Consider the following 27,461-nt stretch of genomic DNA (forward strand, 5'->3'; position numbering starts at 1 on the left):
GCACATCCCCCTAAAGCAGCATCCATGAATCTTTCCAAAACCACTTTATTTTTGTTGAAACATAAAGCGACTTCGGAAGTACCTTTCAAGTAAAGCAACAGTCACTTGACCCCTTCTCAATGCACTTTACCCGGATTTGACATGAATATGCTCACAACTCCCACTACATCTATAATGTTCGGTCTGGTGCATACCATAGCATACATCAAGCTACCAACTACATATAGGATTTTTCCATTTCTTCTTTGTCTTCATCCGTCTTTAGGGACTGTTTCTTTAAAAGTTTTATATGACTTCCCTAAGGTGTACTTCTTGGTTTTACACCAGTCATGTTGAACTTCTCTAGAATGTTTCTGATATACTTCCGCTGTGAAAGCTTCACAGTTCCAGTAACTATATCTCTGAATATGTTATCCCAATTATTTGTTTGGCAGCTCCCAAGTCCTTCATCTCGAACTCTCTGGAGAGTTGTTGTTTCAGTCTGTTGTTTTCCTGTATTTATAATCCAACAACCCACATATCATCAACATATAATAATAGAATAATGTAAGAGGACCTGAACTTTTTTAGATAATAGCAATGGTCCATCTCACATCTATTTTACCCATTTTTCTGCATGAAGTTGTCGAATTTTAAATACCACTGCCTTGGGGCTTGTTTCAAACCATAAAAACTCTTCTTCAATTTACACACCAGATTATCCTTACCATTTACCAGGAAACCTTCTGGTTGGGACATGTAAATATCTTCCTCAAGGTCACCATGTAATAATGCAGTCTTAACATCCAGTTGTTCCAGATGTAAATTTTCAGCAGCCATAATACTCAAGACCAGTCGAATAGTAGTCATCTTCACAACTGGTGAGAAGATTTCATTGTAATCAACCCCTCCTTCTATTGGAAACCCTTTACAACTAGTATGACTTTATACCTCTTGCTTCCATCAGCTTCATGCTTGATTCTGAACACCTTTTTTTTTTTTTTTTGCAAAGCTCTCTTTCCTGCTGGTAATTTGACCAAGGACTAGGTATGGTTCTTGTCAAGTGAATACAACTCATCTTTCATGGCTTTCTTTCATTTTATGGAGTCTTTCAATTTTAGCACCTTGGATAAGACTTCGGTTCTCCATTCTCTGTCAGTAACAGGTAATTAACTGATGGAGAATATTTGCTAGTGGGTCTCCAATCTTTGGTCGATCTTCTAAGATTAGGAGTTTCAACATGTATCTGGTTTGGAGCTTTGTTTTCTGATTGATCTTCTTCAAAATTCTCACTGACTTTAGTATTTATTGTATCTTCAGCACTCCCACTAGTTTCAGAGCCTTTACTTGTTTCAGGTTGTAAAACATCAGCATCTGTCAACTCTTCGAACACCACCTTATGACTTTGTTTAGTTTTGCTCGTAGGTGTAGCTAAATTGTATTTATAGAGGGAATCTTCATTAAAAGTGACATCTCTACTCTTGATCACTTTCATGGTTTGGTTATCCCATCTTCTATAGCCCATATCATCCAGCCCGTACCCGATAAAGATACACTTCTTAGATTTAGCTTTAAGTTTGTCTTTTTCTGCATCTTTAACCTTGACATAAGCATTACAACCAAATACTTTAAGGTGGGAGAGAGATACTTCCCTTTTCTTTCATTCCTCTTCCAGAATCTTAAACTCAATGGGGATTGAGGGTCCTCGATTTATGAGGTAAGCAGTTGTGCTCACTGCGTCTGCCCAAAACATTTTTGGCACTCATGTATGTAACCTCATGATTTTAGCTCTCTTGTTTAATGTTCAGTTCATCCTCTCTACAACATCGTTTTGCTGAGGTGTTTTTGGCATAGTCTTCAACATTCTGATTATGTGTTCTACACAGTAATCAGTAAACTCCTTGTTGTTGTATTCACCCCTTTTATCTGACTTCATACATTTTATCTTCAGATTTGTCTCATTCTCCACAGTAGCTTTAAACCTTTTAAAAGTAGAGAAAACATCAAATTTATTTTTCAAAAAGTAAACCCATACCTTTCTTGTAGTATCATCTATAAAGGTAATGTAATATCGGGAAGCTCTTATTGATGATATTGATGTGGGACCGAAGACATCAGAATGTATCAGCTCAAGCTTCTTTGATTTTGGTGGCTGATCCGTCTTCATGAAAGTAACTCTTTTCTATTTACTGAATACACATGGTTCATAGAAGACGATTGTCTTCTACCCTTTGAAACAACCATCTTCATTCCCTTCTCACTCATATGGCCAAGTCTTTGGTTCCATAAAGTAGAGGACTCCACATCTCCAACAGTTGTATTTGCTTCTCCTGTGGTCAACTCCACCATATATAGAGTTCCCTTGTTCTTTCCTTGAGCAATGACCAAGTTCCCCTTAATAACCTTCCATTTACCTCTTCCAAAGTTTACATCATGTCCCTCTTCGTATAGCTCTCCTACTAAGATCAAATTTTTCTTTAGGTAATGAATGTATTTCACATTCTTCAAAATCCAAATAGTACCCATTGAAGTTTTTAAAACTACATCTCCAATACCAGTGATCTTTATAATTTTACCATATGCCAAACGAACATACCACTGTAAAGGTCTAAAATTTCTCATGATTTCTTTGTTGTGGCAAGCGTGAAACAATGATCCTAAATCCATCACCCAGGAGTTGACTGGATTCTCTACACAACAAATCAGTGCATCACCATAGTCTTTAGCCACGTTTATCTCCTTATTGCCATTATCTACAAAAGGTTTAGGACATTTATTTTTGAAATGTCCTATTTCATTATAGTTCCACCAGAATATTTCTTTTCTGCTTCTTGATTGTCCTCTCTTCCTTGACTTTGATCTTTTTCTTCAATATCCACCTTTGTTTTGTTTTCTACCCCTCTCTTCCGTATTGAGTAAACTGGTGGAACCTTCTCCTGCATTCCTTCTCCAAACATCTTCGCCAAGAATCAGATATGTGATGCTTTCAAATGTGAGTTTCATAGTTCCTGAAGAACTAATGACTGCAGTAACTGTTCTAATCCAGCTTTCGAGCAATGAAGATAATAATAATAAAGCCTGGACTTTGTATTTGAATTTAAGTCAACAGATCCTAACCTGGATATTATCGAGTTGAACTCGTTGACGTGGTCTGTCACAGATGCCCCTTCCTTCATCTTCGTGTTTATCAATTGTCCGATCAAGAAAACCTTGTTTGTCGCGGATGGATTTTCATACATGTTGGACAACACCTTTATCAATCCAAATGTGGTCTTCTGATTGAAGATGTTGTATTTGACGTTCTTTGCCATTGATAATATGAAAATGCCAAGGGCCTGTCGGTCCAACAAGTTCCATTCTACTAGATCCATTTTCTCTAGTTTTTGTTCAGATAATGGTAAGTGTAGTTTCTTTTGATATAAGTAATCCTCAATCTGCATCTCCCATAATCCAAAATCATGGCCTTCAAATCTATCGATCTTCACCTTCCTACCTTCAACGATAGCTGTGATACCATTTGTTAGGTTTGAAGAAACAATAAATAAAACATATCTGAGAAATACGAGAAGTCAAAAATGAAATTATAACATCCTATTTTGAGAATTTCTAATTCCAGGATTATGGACAATAAATGGATCACATGGGGGCCTTAGGCTTTAATGGAATGGATTTTAGACTCTATCGAAGGTGAATGATGTTGGACAAGTGATTTAAACCTTGGATTGTGTTACATCCACAAAATTCATGAAAAATTTAAACTTTTTAAACAACCCAGAAATCATCATTGTTTACAAAATAGTTTCCAAAACATGTCTAATATCAGAGTTTGTCGAAAATCACAAAAACAATATGAGGAGGTGCATGATCACGCCTTCGCCTTCCCGCGATCCCTTGAGGAACCTGAAACATAATCCAAAACTGTAAGCCCAAAGCTTAGTGAGTTTCCCCCAAAGTACCAACACATAGACAATAACACATATACAAACATCATATTATGGGCCCAATCAACCATCGGGTTGGAAAGCCCCAGGCCCAGTCAATCATAGAGCCCATTCATTCTCGGGATGGAATACTCTAGATTGGAATGTCAGCATACTATAGGTCCAATAAACCATCGGGTTGGAATACCTCAGTCCCCTCAACCATTGGGTTGGAATGCCAACATACTATAGGTCCAATCACCATCGGGATGGAATACCCTCGGGCCCAATCAACCATCGGGTTGGATTGCCCCAACTTGTTAGCTTACACACAAAGAAGAAAAGCCTCAACCACCAATCAAACATGTGCGCATATAACAAATAATCATATAACAGTCTATAGCCAGTCAAACAGATCTACAGATCAGTAAGCATAACAACATCCTATCTACCAGGATACCGATCTAACAAATCATAACAACATAGCAATATTCTATCTACCAGGATACCGATCTAACAGATCATAACAACATTGCAACATGCATAACATAATATCAATCCAATGGGTCGCCATTGGTGCCTTCGGCTCGCAAGTACAATGAGGACAACTCACCTCACACTGTCAAATTTCACTGAAAGTCTCCGGCTGTTGGCTCACTAAAATCCCTGTGCTATCACAACAAAATAAACATCCAATTAATAATTGGATTACAATCCTGGACTAATAATACATACATAGGGTAAATAGCCACTTTACCCTTTCCCTAGTTGGGCTAAGACCCATGCCCAAAATTAAATAATCACTCAAGGGCCATTATTAGCCTAATTTTCCAAATCGGGCCCAAACTTCTTCTTGGGCCTTATACTAAGGCCCAACGCTTCACTTAGCCAAACACACTCATAGTTAGATAGTCTAAAAACGGCCTAAGCATTCAAGCCCAAAAGGTGGCCCGAAACTTGAAGCCCAAACTCTTAAACACAACAAACTGAGTACGTGTGGCGTACCCAACTGTACGCCCAACATACTCTGCATTGACCCGAAATCACGCCTCTGACCATCTACGCTCAACGTACGCCTTGGTACGCCTAGCGTATGCGGTAGCCATGCAAGACTTCGATTAAGAGCTTATCTCATTCAGTCCAACGTCCAGCTTTCAGATCCAGGTCTAAAAAGGTGTTCCAAACCATAAAGTTTCCAACTTTATGGTTTTGCATGACTTGATAAGGCCCAACACCAAGATTCTAATTTGTATTAACCACTAAAGACCTCTACAACTAGCATGCATGCACCAAATGAACCAAGACAACATTTTTATGACTTAATGCACCTTATTTTCTTCGGAAAGGACAAATCCTCTGGTTTAGAGTAGCTCATACTCATTAACACAAAGAAAAGGGGACTAAGAACACATATTTCCTCATGATAAGATCTAAAAGAAAACTAGGCAAGATTAAAGATTTATACCTTCTAAAGCTTCTCAAGTTCTGCATTGCAATAGATGCAACATGAAGGGGCACACCGCCCACATCTGTAGGACTCCGGTCGAGTTCATCACTTCAACCACTAATGTTGGAGTTAGTCCAATATGCCATCTATGTGGTGAAATAGGACATTTCAAGAGGGACTGTCCAACCAAGAGGAATGACGGGGGAGCAGGAGGAGTTTAACCCCAGAACATGTGGAAGCATCAAAGAACCCTGCTATAATTCTAGTACGCTTTGAAACCCCAATAATTAATTAAAATAATAATTATCCGCTCGTTCAAACCAAATCACAACACTCGTATAAAACTGAGAACCCTAGCAGGTAAGCTATGATGGCTTAGTGTATACATTAAGGTCATTTAGGGTAGGGTCACTCAGTCAACTGTCTTCCTAATCTTAATTATACATGACGTGTGTACAACAAGCGGTTATAGAGAGACCTAGTAGGGATTATGTCATGAGAGTTCATTATTTCAAATTATCAGAACCCTCACTTAGTTAGTACTTGTTAAATTCGGTACAAAAAGGATTCGCAGTAATGCTAACAGAATGAAACCGTGAAAACATATGTGCATAAATTAGCACATCGTCCTGATAATCTTTTCTTCCAAATCGACTTAATATGTTTTATGTCGAGAAGTTCCGACATCATCATCCGACATGGTTTGGCTTGGTCCTCACCATGAAAATTCCTATGTTGTGTAAAAGAACTTTTCCCTAAATCAACCGTCAAACAAAATTCTTTCAATCTATAACAACAAACCTAATACGAACCCTTATATCGTCTCTCGCTTCAAAACTTCAGAAGTACCCATGTGAGGGGTACCACGCCCTTCTAGTTTACTCAGTAGATAGAAACTCGAAGCGAAAAGCACCAAAGAAGTCTCAAAAGTCAGCAACCACCCGTAGAATACCCAATAGATCTCATAGGAAGACCACTTGTACCGTAAGTCAAGTTCGAGAATGGAGACTAAGAACTCATGAGGTTAATCTATCGCTGCTAAGTGTATACGCAAGAGTGGTATATAATTTAGACTCAACAAGATTTAGGATGTGTGATTCCGCCCTATCTCATGTTCCTTGTCTGGTTGTGGACATTGGGCAGAGCCACCCATCCGAACGTTTTGTCAATCCAAATTATATACGACTTGTATACACGAGGTGATGGTGGATGAGCCAAGTATGAGTCCTATCATGAACTTTAGAGCAAAAGTTCGTAGGCTTACTACAACAACCGGAGATACTTAAGTGGAAGTGGTAGCAGATTGCAATGGGCTTCATAATCAAGTTACCCAAGGCAACAGGTGGATTCGATACCATTTTGGGTGATCGTCGACAGATTAACCAACTCCGAACACTTCCTGCAAATTGAAAGAAACATGCAATATAGAGAAGCTAACTAGAACGTGTGTCCGAGAGATTAGTTAGACTGTATGGTGTCCTAATATTTGTTATCTCCGTTCGAGATAGTAGAATCATCTCCCAGTGCAGTCATTCACTTTAGAAATCTCTGGGAACCAGGCTAGTCATTAGCATAACCTACCATCCACAAACCGATAGGCAGAATGAGAGAACGATTCAAGCATTATAAGTCATGTTGAGAGCATATGTTATCGAATTTGGTAAAGCATGGGATACTCATTTACCAACTAGTCGAGTCCTTTACCATACTAGCATTTAAAGTTGCTCCATTTGAAAGCTTCTATGGTCGTAAGTGCAAATCCTTTCTGCACCGGACTAAAGTAGGTGACACACAACTGGCTAGAGGTCCAATTTCCAGACGACACCTTCGCTGGTCCGGAAATCATCCGAGAAACTACCGAGAAGATGGTACAAATCCTGGAGCAACGTAAAGCTTTCAGAGACAGACAGAAAAGTTATGACTTCAATAGGAGAAAATCCTTGGAATTCCAAGTTGGTGACAACGTTATGTGAAGGTCTCACCCAGGAAGGGCATGATACGCTTCGGAAAGCGTGGAATACTAAATCCAAGGTACATAATACCATTCGAGATTCTTACTAGATTTGATCCAGTAGCTTATAGACCCCGACTACCTCAAGAATTCAATAACATACACCCTACCTTCCATGTTTTTTTCTTTAAAACTGTTTGTCCGATGAGACTTTTGTTGTCCCACTTGATTAGAGCAAAGTAAATGAGAGCCTCAACCTTGTGGAAGAATCCGTAGGAGTCCTAGACAGTGGAGCCCAGAGGACAAAACAAAATTGTATTCCTATAGTGAAGGTCCATTTAAGTGCATAGCGAGGACCCAAATTCACTTGGGAGCATGAGAATCATCAGAAACATAAGTATCCACCTCTTTTCCTTTAGTCCACGTGTATACCTTAGACTTAATTTCGGGTCGAAATTCCCTTTAACGGGAGGATAATGTGACAACCCGAAAATTTTATTCTTGTAAAAAGTCAAACATATCGTGTAAAGGTCAAACTCATTTCTTTTATTAACATATATGGCTAAATTAATGGGTTTTAAGTGTATAAACCTTGTACCGAAGGTATTGTATGCTTAAGAAGTGAAACAAGTTGAACCGAGAACCCATGCGAGGCCAAAACTTCGGACCGTAAACCCCCTTCATGCGAGGTTCACGACCGCAAACATGAGCCGCAAACCCTCGAACCGTGAATAGTTTTTAGAGCCGTGAACGAGGCTTCGGTCGTGAACCCTTACCCTATATTAGGGGTGAGCAAAAACCACACCGCAACTAAAATTAACCGCATAAACCGCAACCGATAAACCACAAACCGCAATAAAAACCGATGGTGAGGTTTTCTGTTTTTCAAAAACTGCAAATTTGCGGTGCGGTGCGGTTATTAGTTTTCAAAAACCGCACCACACCACATATATTATATACAACTTTTTTATTAATTAATAATATATTAAATATTAAAAATAAGACAAGTTTTATGAATGAAAGATGAATAAAATACTAGAAGACAAAAGTATGGTTTTTTGTTATGTTTAACTTTGAAAAATTGTGAAATTAGACAATTTTAAGAAATATATTGTTAATTACTATTGATTTACCGTTTTAAGATATTAATTGTTTGTGCTTTAAGTTAATTGTCTTATACATTATGATTTTTATTATTATTACAAGTAATATGTTTGAACTCTTAAAACGGTTTGAGCTCTAAACCGTGGTTAAAAACCACAAAAAATAATTGCACCAAATTCATGCGGTTAATAACCGCAACACAAAAAAAACAAAACCGCACCGCAAAAATAACCGCCTAACCGCACCGCAAAAATAACCGTACCAAGTAGTTTTGAAAATGGATTAACCGCATTTGCGGTTAGTGGTGAGGTTTTGGCTAGGGGTGACAAATCGTACTATCGTTTCGTGTTTCTGTCTGACACGACACGACACGATAAGGTTTTTTGTAACACGAACACGACACGACACGATGTCATGTTTTTTCTAACTAACACGAAAAAGAACGAATTAAAAAACAACAAACACGACACGACACGACAAATATAACATATACTAAAAAGTAGTTTATTTAATGAATACTTTATCAAATATAACACGACAAACACGATAAAGAACTGCTAAATCGTGTCAATTTCGTGTCAAATTTCCAACACGAACACGACACGACATGACATCGTGTTTTTTACAGATAACACGAACACGACACGAACACGAATTCAAATTTTAGTTTCATCCCAATTTCGTTTCGTGTCGTGTATTTTTATCGTGTCGTGTTATAAATTGCCACACCTAGTTTTGGCTAATAACCGCACCGAACCACACCATGCTCACCCCTACCCTATATATATAAGTGAGACTGATTTTCCTCATTCTTTCACTTCTGACCGCAAACTCCAACATTTCTCTCTCTCAAGTATCATCTTTCAAACCTTCAACTTTTCTTGGAATATTGCTTGGATCTTCAAGGTGTTCATCATTTCATCATCATTCTAGGGATTTCTAGGCCGAAAACACTTGGATCTTCATCATTCTTCAAGCTTGTTGGGCTGTGAACTCAAGAACATCAAGTGTTCTTGGGCCGTGAACCCTTCATCAGTTCGTGAACTCTCTTACAGCCTTCAAACTTTGCTTCTACCACCTTTATTTGTAAGTTAAACTTGCAGATTAGTTCGTTTTCCTAGCACTCTTATGAGTATATTCAGTTATAAGTATACATGTATATTGTATGAATCGTGTTTAGGACTCGTTTTGTTAGCAAGATTTCACTTGTGGAGCTAACGTCCTATAACCAAATCTCCAATCGAATCTCTAACATATGGTGAGTTCATACCCCTATAATCTACCTTTTAAATGGTTTTAAATGATTTTAAGGGGGAGGGGGGATACAAGTTGAACACAATCTAATTGTATTAATAATTACATGTGATATCAATCACATAAAAGATTTCCTGATGTTTTTAATTATTACTTTTACAATAAAGGATTACCAAATACTTTCATAATGACTTAAAGTCATGTAAACTCTTTTAAAAGTCACATAAACTCTTTTTAGAATACCGTTAAACTCTTTTAAATGTTTTTATAAAATCATTAAACTTATATTTTGTCAAAAGCATATTTATATGTATATATGTACATAAATAAGATTTAAATGACTTAGGACTGATGAATTGCCTTATTTCCTTTTCCTTGTTTGGATGTGGACTTAAGGTGGGTTTATTTGTCTGAAGGTCGTTTCCTTCTTAATTATGTATTATATATATATATATATATATATATATATATATATATATATATATATATATATATATATATGAATATAAAAGATTACTTCAATCGATATCATTACCTTTGTATCATGCTGAGCAAACGGGTACACTCATGAGAGATCATGCTAATCAGATATAACATATAAATTATAATATGTATAATTTATGAAACAAACGAGAAATCTATTTTCTAGATAAGTTTATGAGGTTTAAACTACTTTGTTAAGAAGAGGATATGATTAAGCCTTTACTTAAAACTAGATGAACCAAAATGTGATGGTATTATTTCAGGACATAGTAATATACTTGCTATGCCACATTCCTGTAACCAGAGTCTCCTGGAGGGAGAGCGGACATTGTGTGTATAGATCTATATGAGACCGACAATTCCACATCCCGACTGTTAGCCACAGTTTGGCCGGCAGGCCAAGGGGTGACAAATGTCACACTGTTCAACGCCAGAAGGTCGTCAAGTTCATCCTTGTCAATTAGCATGATTACAACCTAATCACATGTTTAACCCTAATTAAATTGTTTAATAATAAGGTAGTTATTACACCAGTAGTGTATTTTTAAGAAATATTACTGCATCAATCATTTTCCACAACCAAAACAGAAAACATTCTTCTTATAATTTTATGATGAGTTAAAATTATGTCATACTAGGTTATAAGTACAATAACACTTGAACGAAACGGTTTTATGGGATTAAAACTACTTTTCAGTTGTAAAGCAGAAAATATAGGATTTTCTAGAACGTAATCAGTCACTTTCTTAAAACTAATGCAACCATAAATGAAACAAATACTTATGAACCCACTAGCTTAAATGCTGATCCTCTTTTTCAAAATAACTTGTATTCTCAGAGAATCCAGTAGACAGGTACGCTCCTGGAGCTTTTGAGAAGACAGCCTAGAGTCGTGCTGTGTCTTTTGTCTTTTACTGTATCTACTTTTGATGTCTATCTAATATTTGAACACTTATGTAAAAACTTATACATTATTAATGCAATGGTTGTTGTACTTTGATTACTATAATGCATGTATTATGATACTTAACATGACGTCCTTTGCACTCGAACGTTTCCGCCGTTCCAGTTTGGGGGTGTGACAATGGGAGATGTTAGAAGTGTGGTGTTTGTTACCAAGAGAGATTTGAGAGAGATTCGTATGAGTCTTAAGAGATTAGCGAGATATATATATATATATATATATATATATATATATATATATATATATATATATATATATAGAGAGAGAGAGAGAGAGAGAGAGAGAGAGAGAGAGAAAGAGAGAGAGAGAGATTGTAATCAAGGTTGAGAGAGAGATTAGAGAGCTGAAGTTTTTGTCCTGAAGATTGAGGGTCAATGCCTTTATTTATAGTCTTCAAAGAGTCTTCATACATCATGTAAGTTTTGAGAAAGAGACGGATCATGTTTTGAGAGAAGAGAATAAATAATATTTCTTTTCATTTTTTTATTATTAAAAAAACAAATCAATAATAAGAAAAGTTCTTTTAAGTTGATCAAGACCACACGCGTAACAAAAAACATACAATAGAACAGTCCGAGTTAAATTTTTTTTTATAGGGATCAACTACACGGATTAGACCTGACCGTTGAGATTATTTGTGTAATTTACCCCAGAGATTTTCATATAAAATATTGATAGTAGTATAGTAGTATCTACCATTTTTATCGCATTTATAAAATTTATTGAAATTGAAAAAATAAAAAGTCTGCTCCACGACTTAAATGAACATTAAACCAATTTGACAAGCAACATAAAAACTTTATTTAAAGAATTTGGATAATACGGAAAGTTCGGGGATGAATGGTAAAGACGATGCAGCGGTAGGCGATGATGAGGCGCCCTACTGAAATACTTCAACGATTCGCCAAGAATCAAATCTCATTTGCGTATAGAAGACAAATCAAAGAACGCGGCGTTCACTTTGGGGATGAGATGAATCGTAATTTGTAAACACGAGACAGCGAGAGGCGCTGAGACGCCCTAAGCGTATCTCGAATAAATCAAAGAAAATTACCTTTCCTGGTTAATCCATTTCAAAACATAAAGAATCATCCAAAACCCGCATTAGATTCGACGCAAATACAATATATTTTTTTGACTTATAACTCGATTGGCCAAGGGGGTTTTTGTTCGCGGTGGCGATGGTGGCGGAAGATGGAGGGGAGGAGAGCAGCAGTAATGGATCAAAACCCAAGAAATCAGAAATGGTGGCGATTCACTCCTCCTACTGGTTGACGAATTTCCCTAGAGATCTGATGGCAGGGGCAATGATGGGTGGAATGGTGCACACGGTTGTAGCTCCAATTGAGAGGGCTAAGCTTCTATTACAAACCCAAGAAAGCAACATCGCCATTGTTGGAGGGAAGCACAGGAGGTTTAAAGGTATGATTGATTGCATTGCCCGTACGGTTAAAGAAGAAGGGGTTTTATCACTTTGGAGAGGTAATGGCAGCAGTGTTCTTCGTTATTACCCTTCTGTTGCCCTCAATTTCTCTCTCAAGGTATCCCCTCTTCTCTAAATTCTTGTTTTTTTTTTTTTTTTTTTTTTTTTTTTTTTTTTTTGCATTCCTTTCTTGCATATGGGTTTGTGCTCAAATGTTTTTAGTTTAGTCCCAGGTCTAGTTTGCAAGACTTCTTTAACTAATTCTTGAAAAACTGAATCTAGAACTAATTTATTATAGATTACTAGAAGAGTCTTGGCAATCAAAAGTCCAAAAGATCGTCTCTGTTTGATAGTTGATCCCCATGAATACAGTAAAATGGTTTAAAATTGGATACCTAAGCATTGATGCCATATCTTGTAGTTTAAGAAAGTTATTTGTCTTTCTATAAAGGGACATTTGTGCCAGTAGAGACGTCCTTTAGATTTCTTGGTCGAATATATGCATGAGTTGATGTTTCATGGTTATGATGGAGTGCACATACTTTTATTATGGGATTCGTATTATAGTTAGAGTTTGATATGATGCATTCTTCGAATGATATGTTTCCAAAAGTACTATGAACGTTCACAAAACCAAGATGAAGATCAGGGGAAGCCTATGGATACAAACCAAGATGGAGGCATTGATTAAAAACCACATTCTTCACTTATTTTTGTCTTGATTTTGAATGTTTCACATTATAAATTACCTTGATGTGCTACCCTTGACATGTCTGGTGAAGATAAAAATTATTGGTGAACACAATTGCTTTTGGGAAATATGATTAAGGGAGAGTAAGATGAACAATTGACCATGTCTATAGTATACAGAAATATGCTTAAGGGAGAGATGATTATCAAAACTTTGAAGGGTTTTTGGGTCATTAGTCATTTTCTTTTAGCATAGTCTTTAAGTGGATTTTTCTTAGTGGTGGAGCCTATAGAATAATTTACATGATAACAGCGTATTGAAAAGCATCAATCAGAGCTACGTAGTCAAGTGACTTTCTATATATAGAGAGTATAATCATCTTTAGATTATGGAAACATATGAGAATAAAATAATTTGATGCTATACTAGTTTGAATTGCTTTCTAAACATCTGGCTTCACTGTACCATTGATGTAATGACTCATAAAAGAATCTAAATATTCCCTTCATGTACTCCTAATTCAACAATTATTTAATAGTCTAAATGATTATGTGGAATGCTTAACTCCTAGGCAGACTAACTGTTCCTAGGGAGGGATCTATGTTTCTGATACTTGTGGTTTGAATAATATTTTAAAGTTGTATTGAAATGAAAATATGTTTGGGTTTTCTTTCGAGACTAACATCATGGACTCTATCTTACAAATATCCAATTTCACAGAAGCTATTATTTCACAAATACACCAAATTTGGAATCTTAACAAGAAAGGATTTTGCATAGATATTTATTAAATACAAGTATATTATATATAGATAAGAATCGACAACAAGTCATTCGATAACACCTAACAAGACTTCATTCGGTAGATAACTCCCACAGATATCAATGATAATGAACAACAAAGCAAGTTGTACTGTGTTTGACATGCATTTGACTGATACCGGGACTACAATTTTGTCCCATCCAAAAAAGGCGGAGATAGGTTTCACTCGTCCGTCCAAAAAGACGTAAATGCCCTTTTCATCTAAAATTTGTTCATTTTGCAGGATCTTTATAGAAGCATCTTACGCAGCAACAGCAACTTCCAACAATCTACATTGTTATCGGGCCCATCAACCAACTTCATCGCGGGGGCCGCAGCCGGGTGCACAACGTTAGTGATCATCTACCCGCTTGACATCGCGCACACGCGCCTGGCAGCCGATCTCGGGAGAATCGATTCGCGCCAATTTCAAGGCATCCGCCACTTCCTCACCACGGTGTACGCGAAAGACGGGGCCCGCGGGATCTACAAAGGCCTCCCGGCCTCCCTTCAGGGCATGGTGGTCCACCGTGGGATCTATTTTGGTGGATTTGATACCATAAAAGAAAAAATGTCCCAAGATGGCGAAGTCGCGTTGTGGAAGCGCTGGATTGCAGCCCAAGGGGTGACCACGTCAGCGGGTCTTTTGTCATACCCGATGGATACCGTAAGAAGGCGGATGATGATGCAATCGGGTATGGAGCGACCCATGTATAGAAACACTTTGGATTGTTGGAAAACGATTTATTTGACTGAAGGTGTTCGGTCGTTTTATCGGGGGGCGCTTTCGAATATTTTTAGAAGTACAGGGGCTGCAGCCATCTTGGTGTTGTATGATGAGGTGAAGAAGTTTATGGACTGGAGTGGATCATAGCAGAAAGTTGTAGGAGAGAGAGAGAGAGAGAGAGTAGAGTAGAATTATATTTTTATACACAGGCACAGACACGGTAGGCGATTTGATGAAATGTGACTTGTTTAGTATGTGGTGACAACAACCATGAGATTTTGTTAAGGAATAAAGTAACATACAACTTTTAAGATTTTAAAAAACTTATAAGTAATTTTTCTCGACATTATTTGGATTTAAAATAAAATTGTTACTTTTTGAGTGTTTTGTATTTGCTAGTGTGGAGGTGAAGTCATTGTGGTATTATAATTTTGGTTATGTAATTGAGAGGTGCTTTTGGTTTTTAGCATAATATTCATTGGAGGGAATCTTTACCAAATATTTGACACCATAACCAAATTAAATAATTAATAGTTATATTGTTCTCTTTTAGACTTTAGTGATGTTTATTTTTTGGGGGGGTTCTTTTCAAATAAAAATAAAATGTTGTCATGTCATAAATTGGTTTCTCCAAAATACCCTTGGAAATTTGGAATAACGTTTTATAATATCATACTCTTAAACTTCCTAATCGCATCCCGAGACTTGATCATCGACTTCAATGATGGAGACAACACCTGATGCTATTAAGTTAGAAGCTTTTTGGTTGTTATACATTTATGTAATGTATTTTTATTAAATTAGCAAAATGATACAAAAAGAGACATTACAATTAAGTTTCTCAGTTATTATATCTTTTACGTAACTTCAATCTTACAGATCGACATAGATTTTAAAACATGGTACAATACCAAAGATGGGAATTATTTATTTACTCATATATATTTGTTTTGTTTTGATGAATAAAGTATAAAGAATGGAATAATGGGGAAAAGGGTGATGTAGACCAAGTGAAGACAGATTGTGCACCAAACAACCCCATTAAGGAACTTGGATCCATTTTGCTTTGCACTTTGATTTGCCATCATTATTATTTTTCTCTGAGATTCATTATTAGATTCCATTGGTTTATTACCTCATCTTTCTAAAATGGGTTGGATCGCATCAATTTTTTTTACAAGGATCTAAGGAAGACATTAGTTTATTAATAGTGTATGTTTTGTTTTGTTTTTTGTTTTAAATATTATATATATAAATTTAATAATATGGTAATATTGTAGCATAATTTGTTATTTTAACAAGTGCATCGGCCACTCCATCATTTTACCATATTGACAATAACATGAGTCATAGTTCCACTAGCATCATTCAGTTTCATCGAATTAATCATTACCTAAATATCGAATCATTAATTTAAAACGGTTGGATTATTTTGAATTATCAAATTTAGATCTAGAGTTAGCGTGATTAGTATTGTATTTATGAGAACTTCTAATTTTTAGCGTTTGATAAAATGTTTTGTTTTGAACAAAAAACATTGTTTGACACTACAAACTTTTAAACATTTAATTTAAACAAAACGTTCAAAATCTAAAAGTTATCTTACATGGTGTTTAACAAAATATTATCCGCTACTTGCTACCCATCATCAACTAGTTTTGTCAAACAAGGTTGTTGGGTGTAAAAGCCCCACACATAGTGGTTGGCACCGTGGTGATGCTATGAGCACCACGAGCATTTGGTGTGCGGTGGTGCGGTGAGGTTCATGCGGAAGAGTAATACCATGTGCCTTATCCTCTCGTCTCCTCTCCAACGACTAGTTTTTTCCTGTTAAAAAAAAACTATAACTATAAATATTACAACTTTTACTTCTTATATCACACAACTTTCTACAATTTTCTACCACTCTTCAAAGTTCAAACCTCTATTTACCGAAATGAATCCAAAGTACCCTCCCACCGATTGTTGGTAATTTTAGTGTCACCATGTCATTTTATGTAATTGGAACTAACATGTGAGCTAAGTGGGTTTCATAATTTGTAGTCTAATATATGTACGAGTTTGTGCGGAGTACACACATGTATAAGATCGAAATAGAAGTCGGTTCGACGACAGGTCGGGGGTCCGGGGGCAACGCCCCTGGGTTTGGGGTTTCCAAAGGGGCAGCGTCCCTTTGGCGGGGCCTAGGGGCAGTGCCCCTAGTGGGGTCCAAGGGGCAGAGCCCCTTGCTGGGAAATTCAAATTCGTGAGGATGATTATGGTTAGTTTTGGAAACCCTAAATCATTATTAAATTTCATATTTCCTGGCTTGCTTCCAAAGCAACCCATGATGGCCAACCCTAAATAAACGCCTCTTCTCTTTGAGAAGGGATACACACGAAAATATTAGCTCTCTTCTTCTTCTTCAAACGGGCATATAATCCTTTAACAATTTGGCTTACGATTTCTATGCCTAGATTCGTAAGTGTCTTCTTGGATTATTCTAGGCTGAATTTCTTGCAACCCAGACATATGGTAGAAATATCAGTTCGGAAAGTGTTCACACGATCTAAGGGGTATCTAGATCTCCAACATAAACCCTATTTCCTCCAACACCGATCTCACATCAAGATCCGGTTGAAACAAATCGTGTGGAAGTGGTTCAGTGACACTAATTTGAAATGTTTTTGTTTTTGATCTGGCGATTTACCGAACAAAACTAGATGCTCCTATTTTTTCATCCCCATCCAACTCCAACCCCAACAATTTCACTATTAAAATGTACCATAATTTCCCCCTCTCCTGAAATACATATCACAATTTCCCCCTCTCCTATAAATACATATCGCAAAGTCAACCCCTGCCCAAGCCAGAAATAAGGTTTGTTCGGGAAACATAACCAAACTCACCCGAAGTCATAACCAAAAAACCGTTCCCAAACAAAAAGACACCCCCTCAACAATGGACACCGAAAGAAGAAAAAGTGTTAGCAGAATCATGGGATGATATATCTAAGGATTCCGAGCATGGAAATACGCAAGCAAATGATCGTTTTTTACTATGCATTACCGAACGTTTTCACAATGAAATGGATCGTGGCGTGTACCGTTTAAAATACAAGCTGACAGTCAAGTTTTGTTATGTGAACAAGGTTGTTCCAAAGTTCAACAGGACCTAAAACAACTTGAAAAGTCAACAAAAAGCACAGAAAGTGCTACCAACGTTTTTGAGACGATGTTAGAAATATTTAAGTTCGACATTAAGAGGAAGCCATTCAAATATAGCATCATTTGGAAGTTCTTATCCACTTGCCAAAAATGGAAAGACTTATTTGAAAAAGAAGAATAAAGTGGTTCGAAAAGAACAGAAAATTCCAAGACAAGTTACATAACTTCATCGGATGCTTCTTTCGGGTTTTACTTGAACCAATACGACAAACTTGAACTCGAAGAGATAGTCCGTCTGATAGGTAGAAATAGGTAAAAAGAGCATATTTGTCTAGTGAATCGGAATCCGACAAAGGTGATGAAATACGCAACGAACTTTGAATTATATAATACGAATATTGACACACGTTTTCAATTTGAGAAAGATAAATTGGTTAAAAAAGAAAAGGCGTGAGAAAATAAGCAAAAAATGGAAGAAGATAAGCAAAAAGAACGAAGGAGAACAAAAAATTTGTAGTATGAAATTTTTATCACAAAGTGTTAACCATCTTTTGGTAGACAAGGTCGTAATGGTTTAAAGTAGAAAGGAAAAATTACGAAAAAAAACACTACCACTAGACTTTTATTATACTGTCTTTTTATTTAATTTTCGTTTTTATCAATATAATGTTTTTTTATTATTAGATTAATAAAATATTGTTTTTTTTATATTAGATGTTTACATAATTATTAAATTACCCTTAGGAGATTAATCTTAATCCAGTATAATAGATATTTCTTGTGCAATATATGAATACGGCAAAAACAATTAACCTTCAGTATCAATACTGGTTGACATGTTATTGAGTTATCTATATTATACATGTTCTTGAGTTATCTATATTATAGACAATTTTGTTGTATTCATTGAAATTCTAACATTATTTAAAAGCTTTTAGATATTATTATTATTATTTTGAAGACTTGACTTTAGATTTTATGTAAGATGTTACATTAAATAACCAAAATTCTTGTTATTATATATGAGTGTGAAGACTTTATTGCTAACTACTAAAAAAGTCAACGTTTTGCTGGGGTCTGAATGAAATGTGGTTATGGATGACATTGTTTTAATGGGTAGCTTTTCAAAATACAATGTTGTAATAGGAAAAAATGAAAGTAGGATGCTATAATAAAAAGTCAATGAAAGTACATACTAATGTTTTCTGGTAAAACTTGCATGCCAAAGTCAAAAAGTAGCAAAACAATTTTGTTCATATGTTTTACATAGCATCATACTTTCATTTCTTCTTATTACTTACGGAGTACGATTTCCTAATAAGAAAACTTTGAAAGTTTGATGCTTTTATATATATATATATATATATATATATATATATATATATATATATATATATATATATATAAAAGAAATTTTCCTACACAAGTAGAAAAGAATAAATATGAGAAATAGCAATTTACTTTTGCTAATTTGTACTTTTCACTAATAAGAACAAGTGCTTTTTATAAATGAATTTGCTACAAAAGATCAACAAAACTTATTAAAAGAAATAATGCAAGCTTTTTTTTAATTAAATAGTTCAAATACCCTTTTATTATTCACGGTTAATATATTTGTGTCAAGTAATAGAAATGTACTTTTGTTTTATAAAACATTGAAAAATATGGTATAGGCTAGCCTAGGCTAAGAGGTATTGTCACCACCAACCTATTAGAAAAGTGCTACCACATATGCATCATGTCATCTCTATTACATGTTCACTACAAACCCACTAGCATTTGAAAATGGTTACCACTCCACATCATTTATATTTTCTATTTTTTTCAACAGTAGATTAAATAAAGAAAACATAATTTTAATCTTAAATATTCCTTTTACTAATAAAAAAATTAAATACACATATTACTTATTTTTAAAATTAAATAAACATATACAGTTACATATAGTTGAGGGTTTAACTTAATTCAAATATAAGTGAAAGGGTGTAATGAAATTAAAAGATATAATCTCAAGACCACTGTTGTAACTTCAGTTAAAAGCAAATATGAATTTTTTCTTTTTAAACTAGTTTACCCTTTTTGGTTTCCTTCTTCACCTGTTTTTTAGGTAATAGGTCATTTAGCTATTACCAAAACTCAAAATCTCAAAGCTTTCAATCTACCTCTTTTAAAACCATTTAAACTATCTCTCTGGTCAATACATTCAACGTATACAAGAAAAACGACCAAATGACATTAACCAATGAAATTTCTCATGGTCGCTCGTAGCCGGATTCACGCCACACCACACCTGCACCCCTTGGGGGGTGTTCATTCCCGGAAAAGTCCGCCACACCAGCCATCACGCGTGAAAATGCATATCATACTGGAAGGCCTAACCATTTGTGCGCAAATGGGGTAGGACTTTCATTTTTTCGTAATTATGGCAATTACTTGATGCTAGTAGAAAGGAAAAAAGAATCTCGCATTCATCCTATAAGTAAAAGAAAATTAGAAAATCTTATTGATTACAGTTTTGTGTTCTTTAAAGCAACGATAATATTATAAATAGATGTTAGAAAACTTGGTTTTTGATTACAATTATTATTTTTCTCTTTTCTCTAGAAACATGTTAATAAAATAATTTTATATATTTTTTAAATAAGCAACTTTGATATAGGGATGAAAATGGGGTGGGGTTGACCATCTCTGTCCCCATCCCTGAGTACCTAACTTGTCCCCATCCTCATCCCCATTCCCGACGGATGCGGAGAATCGAATCCCCTCCCCTTTAAATTTTAGGCTTTTTCTTGGCCCATCCCCGACCCATCCCCAGCCCATCCCCGATCTATAAAAAAATAAACTAAACTTATGCAAAAAATCAAGTTTATTAAAGTGATAAAAAATAGAGGCCAAAATCAGATTATGTTACATAAATCATAAAGTCTAACAAGCATCAAAACAAGAAGTGGCGATTTAGTATACAGACCGTCGAACAAAGTGATGATTTAAGAACTCTTGGAACTAGAAACATAATTTGGTATACGGACTCTCGGTCCAATACTAATCAATTTCAATTAATTCTTAGTGGACTTATTTCATAATCAATAAATTATCAGTATAATATATATATATATATATATATATATATATATATATATATATATATATATATATATATATATATATATATATATATATATATATATAATGTCATCAATGCAGGGGCGGGGTGGGTTAGGGATTGGTATACCCGACCTTAGCCCCATACCCGGTACCCGTTTTTGCGGGGAATACCTGTCCCCAATTATGATGGGTCAACCAGGTTCCCCACCGGATCGGGTGCAATTTTCATGCCTACTTTGATTGATATATATATATATATATATATATATATATATATATATATATATATATATATATATATATATATGATTATAAAGGTTAATTATTAATCTTAAATATTTAAATAATAACAAAATACAATTTAATCACCAAAAACCAATTATTCATCACTTATAATCACAAGTAGGGATGAGCATCGGAACTGGGTACCCGTTTTTGGAACCGGAACCGCCTCGGAACTGCCTTAAGCGGTTCCGGTTCCGGTTCTCGTTTTTTTTGGAACTTCTACCCGCTGGGTACCCGCCGGAACCGGTTAATATATATATATATATATATATATATATATATATATATATATATATTATTTCATATAAATATGTGTGTTACTTAGACCGGTTTAGAATATATATTGGTCCGGTTTTGTCCGGTTTTGGTCCGAATTGACTTGATTTGAATCGAACTAAATTGTGGTTTTATCGACAAAAGTTAACAAAATTAATGTAACCGGGTTACCTGCTCCCGGAACCGGAACCGCCGGTTCCGGGACTGGTTCCAAACATTTAAGAACTGCCTAGAGCGGTTCCGGTTCTGGTTCTAACTTTCTAGGAACCGCCGGTTCCGATTCTCACCAAATGAGGCGGGTACCCGCCTATGCTCATCCCTAATCACAAGTGGATAATAAGGTAACCAACTTACGGATATCATCTAACGAAGTTTTGATAGAGAATGAGACAAACCTGATATGGGGTGCGTTCGAATTATGAAGTTTTACAATGTACGTGTTGTTTTATATTAGTGATAATACACTTGTTTACTTGCAAACACAACATTTTCTAAAAGTGTTGCATCATATTCCATAAGGTGCAGGTCTAAGGCAATCTTTCTTAGAATTATTGCATGTTGCTGAAATAATACCCTTCAATAAGTTTTTAACATTTTTGCAAGTATTGGATGTTTTCTTAAGTGAGAGCTTCAATAACACCACCACTGATTTTTTTTTTGTCCTTTAAATGTCCCTTTAGAAATAAACTTGTCATTTTTGTGATGATTCTCAAAATGTCACTAGACTTTGTTGGTTTATGGACATATGTTTTTGCATGTTTCCGTTGTTTAATTTATGTTTTTATTATTATTATGTTATAAGTAATAACTTACTTTTCAAATGATAAATAATATTTGAACATATATAACATCACAAGTGTAACACCTAGTTTTCGGATGTTTTTATTATCGAGATAGCGGGTCGTAAATGGATTGAGTAAAGGTCTTGGGATTCAAGGTTATAGAGTTTAGACCTTATCCGATGTTGATAATGTAAGGTTAAGTGATTAAAGTCATCGAATTGTGCTTCGCAGCAAAAAGTGTAAAATGGGAAAAGTTATATATTAGGCTTTTTGCATAGATTATGGTTTTAATTCGACATGTATTAAGCCAAAAGTAATTAGATAGGGTTGTGGGGATCGTCAATATCATTCTGTACATATAAATATCATCAAAATGGAGTTGAAACAAAGAAGTTATGATTGTTTGAAGCTGGAGTGAAACTTGGTGAAAATCCGTTGTCACAACATGACAGGAATGTTGTCACGACATGAGGGTCGTCACGAGGTGAAAACTGGATAGCCCAAGCCCACAAATTTTTAGGGTTTTATACGTATTTAAGGAGTGGTTCCATGTTTTTGGGGTATTTTTCCATCCTCTATCTCATCTAAGGCATCTTGAGCGAAACCCTAGCATCCCTTTCACCACTTTGAGCCTCCCCTGTCCTCTCTCATGCATTTTTGGAGTTATTAATGGATTTTGGAAAGAAGATCTTTCAAGAAGGAGTTTTGGAGCCTTGCATAAGAAGATATCAGCTTCCAACTATCTTTTGGACCTTGGGTATGATTCAAGTTTCCAACAATCCCCCACATGAATAGAGATCGATCTCTACACATCAAATTTTAAGTGAAATTTTCAATAGTTGAATCCTACATAGGATAGGTAGGCGTTACCCTTTGAACCTTCTGTTAAGAAATTATACTTAATCTCTTAGCAGTCAGTAGATATCAATTTCTTTGAACTGAGCTGCCTTTTGTGTAGATGACAATATAATTCTCACAGGACTCTCCCTGACAAGGTCATATCCTCATAGACGTGTTCGTTCTGGTTATGAACACTAACCTGGTTCCACAAGAGCTTTAGGAATTGTGCCCCTATAATTCCCTTCGAAGTGACATCACTTGTCTCTCACATACGTGATCCAAAAATCATTAAAAACCGTATGTTTAGCCTCACTTGTCGCTACATGTAGGAATGGACTAGGAGGTAATGTTAACACCCCTTACAGTGACTTGCCTCACCCATACAATTAGGTTGTCCTTTTGAACCCATATCATCCAGGTAAGGTTTCCTTCATATGAATTTATTCATTCAAGGGCTTTAGTCTCATTCCTCTTCACGAGTTATAAACTACATCTCTACTCAAGCCTTTTGTAAGCGGATCCGCAATATTATCCTTTGACTTCACCTACCCAACAGTGATAACCCCCATAGAGATTAGTTGTCGTATTGTTTTATGTTTACGGCTAATGTGCCTTGATTTCCCATTATACATTGTACTTTGAGCTCTAACAGTTGCTGATTGGTTATCACAATGTATACATATGGCCGTTACCGGTTTGTCCATTCGGGAATGTCCTCTACAAATTGATGTAGCCACTCCGCCTCTTCAGCACAAATATCTAAGGCAATAAATTCAGATTCCATCGTAGATCTGGATATAACCATTTGCTTGGACGATTCCAAGCTATAACTGCACCTCCAAGTGTAAACACATATTAACTTGTAGATCTGGAATCTTTTATGTCAGATATCCAATTTGTATAAGTTTATCCTTCGATAACTGATGGATCTCTGCCATAATGTAGTCCATATTCACGTCTATATCTCACACAACTTATCAACCTAGTAATACTCTTCCAGTGTTCAGAACTAGGTTTACTAGTATATCTACTTAGCCTACTCACAACATATGTTAAGTCAGGTTTGGTACAACTCATTAGATACATTAGACTGCCAATAATTCTTGAATATTCCACTTGATTAACACCACCACCTTTATTTTTACATAGATGTTGACTAATGTCAATTGGAGTTCTAGCTATGCTAGTATCTCCCTTAGCAAATTGTTCAAGAATCTTATCCATGTAATGTGTTTGTCTTAGAATCAAACCATTTTGGGTTCTTGTGACCTTGAATCCAAGAATCACATCGACTAAATCCATATCTTTCATGTCGAACTTGGATTTCAACATATCCTTCATGGATCTTATCATCTTGTCATCACTGCCAATGATAAGCATATCATCAATGTTGGGTTTTAGTTCAAAAATAGTTTCATAAACTTGAAAAATATGGCAATGGAAGACTTTAATTTTGGAAATAACATAAACATTTTATCCCACCAAGGATATTCTTGCAAGTTATAGAAAGATTAAAACACCAACCATGGAACAATGAAGAAATAACAACCTTTGTAGTTCTTTGGGTCCTCTTAGGAGGCTTGGAAGTTGATGAAGAATGTGGAACCTTTGAGACCCCAACAATGACTTAACTTGATCTAGATGCTAGTCCAAAACTCTTAAACCCTTAAGCTTTAAGTTCATAACCAATATGAAATTAAAGACGACATGAAGATGCAAGTGTTCTTCAAGTTTTCAAAGAAAAACTAGAGAGAATGAGAGGGAAGAAACTAGTTTCGACCACTATTAGGGAAGAAGTAATGGTGCACTCATTCAAGAGTGCAAGCCTCATATTTATTTGCATAATGTGAAGGTATTAACCATTAGGTCTTAACACTTTAAGCACATATGTTCCCATGTCATAAACATGTCTCCCATGCTTCATTACTTTTGAATAAACTAATGGAAAGTCCATACTTTTCATCTTTCTATGCAAATTTCAAAATTTATATATAAAAGAGAAAAGTTAGTTTAAATTTTATAAACTCAAGGTTTATAAAATATAAACTTTGTCTTTTGAGTAAAAGACAAAAAGGTTTCAACTAGTCCAAAAAGTTGTACACAACTTATTAATTCATACCATATGAATTGTGTAATGTTACTTGCTAATAAAAATTATTATTTCCATGAAATAAATAATTTCCAATTTACTTATAAGAGTTTTTATTGAATATTTATCAAAATCAATTTCTAATAAATAATCAATTATATCAAGTTGTCAGTGTGACCCATTAGTATCATATGTTATTTAGTAATATCACTTTAATATGACTCTTGAGCATACTGGACCTTTCAATCTCCCACTTGCGCAAGACTCATATTAGACTGATATAGACAATAGTGAACGTATAGTAACATTTCACTACCCCTAAGACCATACGATTGTTTGTGCCATTCTATTAATGCCTAATTCCCAAAAAGCTCAAAGCTACAATTGGTGTATAAGGTAAGTTTATCAGTTATCCATTTGCTACAAACATCATGTTGAACATGAGATTCGAATCACGATCAATCTCATTAGTTTTTCAACTTTTGGTAAGGTACCTTAGATGTCTAACTCTCAACACATAAGAGAAACAAATGCCATCTTGACTACATAAGCCTCTTGCATAGTTCACACCATACCTGAAAATGGCTTTTATAACTGCCCGGTTAAGGAACATCATCTGACCATTATCAAAGAATAGTACTCCCTATACCTAAGTCCCACTATGTATCTTAGGTATTAAGGATACAAAGATAGTACCTTTTAATCAAGTATCATTCACGATAGCGATCCATGAGATGATCTTGATGCGGGCTAGTTCAATACTAGCTCTCTAACAAGTACCTATGAAACTTGGTTACAACCACTTGCCTAATTTCATCTAGTGAGAGTCAACCAATCCAATTCATATTAGTCTTACTTCATACTTGTTCCCGCAATTATAACCGACTATGAACTTTTAGAATAATAGCATTATTCATGGATTAAACATGTTAATATAGAACACAACAAGTATCAATGTCATGACTATATCCCAATATATCATAACATTATTTAATAGTTGTTATAATGTTTCAATATCCAAATCAAAATCCCATATCTAGAATAATAAGGTCTTATAGCTGAAGTGTGACCATTCCTACTTAGCTCAAAATAATGACTTTATCAATGGGCCTGACAAAATTTAATTTGTATGAATTCTGTGAATACTAGCATCTTCATTCTTAACTTTACTCTGAATACAGTTAAATATCTTGGAGAATATGATTGGTGTTCTTTCATGACATAGAATCTCTTATCTTGATTAAGTATACTTTTGAAGTCAGAAAGATTTCTATGTGATCCTTGAATGACATAAATCAACATATTTTTTCAATGATCTCATTCATCCAGTCATATTTGAATTCAACTTCTAAATTAGTGATTCTTATTTTGTAGTAGATCGTGTCATTATGTTTTGCTTGGACTTCATTCCAACAAAACTTATCCTTAATTCTATAATGAAGTCAAAATCCAATTATAATTCATAATTATTTATATCTGTTTAGAAATTAACTTCTTGTGTAGATCTTTCCACAAAGATATTTTCTAAACTGATTGTCTCATATACATTCTCTTAGTTCTTCTAAAGTACTCTTAGAATGCTCTCTTAGTCACCCGGTTACTTAACCATGTATTCAATTAGTATCCTATAACATGCTTACAGCATGATCAAATACCATGTCCTATGCATAATATGGCGTAAATGATGAATTCATTTTCCAAGAAAATAGAATATAAATAATTTCATCTAGTTCATACCTATGAGCCATGTACTTTTGAGGCTAGCTCAAAATGGTGTCATATGACAATGCCAAGAATTCTCCAAAAGAATCTTGTGTCTTGATCCCTTTCAAGATATTGCCAATATATGTATAAGGACATGAAACTTTTAACATTTATTTTATCTATCCCTTATATATTTTACATTCCAAGAATTTATCTTCTCCTTCCTAAGTCTTTCATTTTAGAAACACTTTCCAAGTCAAGATGAAAACGACCTTGCTTAGTCCAAATGTGATTTCAATTGATTAAGTATGTCTCACTCATATAAGATTTGGAATTCACTATGCTCCCACTAGTTCTTAGTAAACACACATGTTCTATTAATTTTGATATAAAAAACATACCTTGTGGTTTTATATGAAATGATGATTATAACATTAAGATGTTTGCTTTATATCCACAAGTGGATCTCAAGCTCTACACATTTTGTTA

At 35.2% G+C, this 27,461-nt stretch overlaps 1 protein-coding gene across 1 annotated transcript; it reads left to right on the plus strand.

Moving 5' to 3' along the window:
- The first annotated feature begins 11,906 nt into the window (after positions 1-11,906).
- LOC111917225 (probable ADP,ATP carrier protein At5g56450) lies at positions 11,907-15,068 on the plus strand. The gene is made up of 2 exons (XM_023912895.3): positions 11,907-12,643; positions 14,263-15,068. Exons 1-2 carry the CDS (start codon positions 12,284-12,286, stop codon positions 14,890-14,892), a joined length of 990 nt encoding a protein of 329 aa, XP_023768663.1. The 5' UTR covers positions 11,907-12,283; the 3' UTR covers positions 14,893-15,068.
- Positions 15,069-27,461: the final 12,393 nt, after the last annotated feature.

Source organism: Lactuca sativa, chromosome 3 (assembly GCF_002870075.4).
Source record: "Lactuca sativa cultivar Salinas chromosome 3, Lsat_Salinas_v11, whole genome shotgun sequence".
In the NCBI taxonomy this organism is placed as follows: domain Eukaryota; kingdom Viridiplantae; phylum Streptophyta; class Magnoliopsida; order Asterales; family Asteraceae; genus Lactuca; species Lactuca sativa.

Coding starts and splice junctions, on each gene's coding strand:
- LOC111917225 (XM_023912895.3), top strand. CDS start 12,284: ATGGTGGCGGAAGATGGAGGGGAGGAGAGCAGCAGTAATGGATCAAAA. Junction 12,644..14,262: donor CCCTCAATTTCTCTCTCAAG/GTATCCCCTCTT, acceptor TTCATTTTGCAG/GATCTTTATAGAAGCATCTT.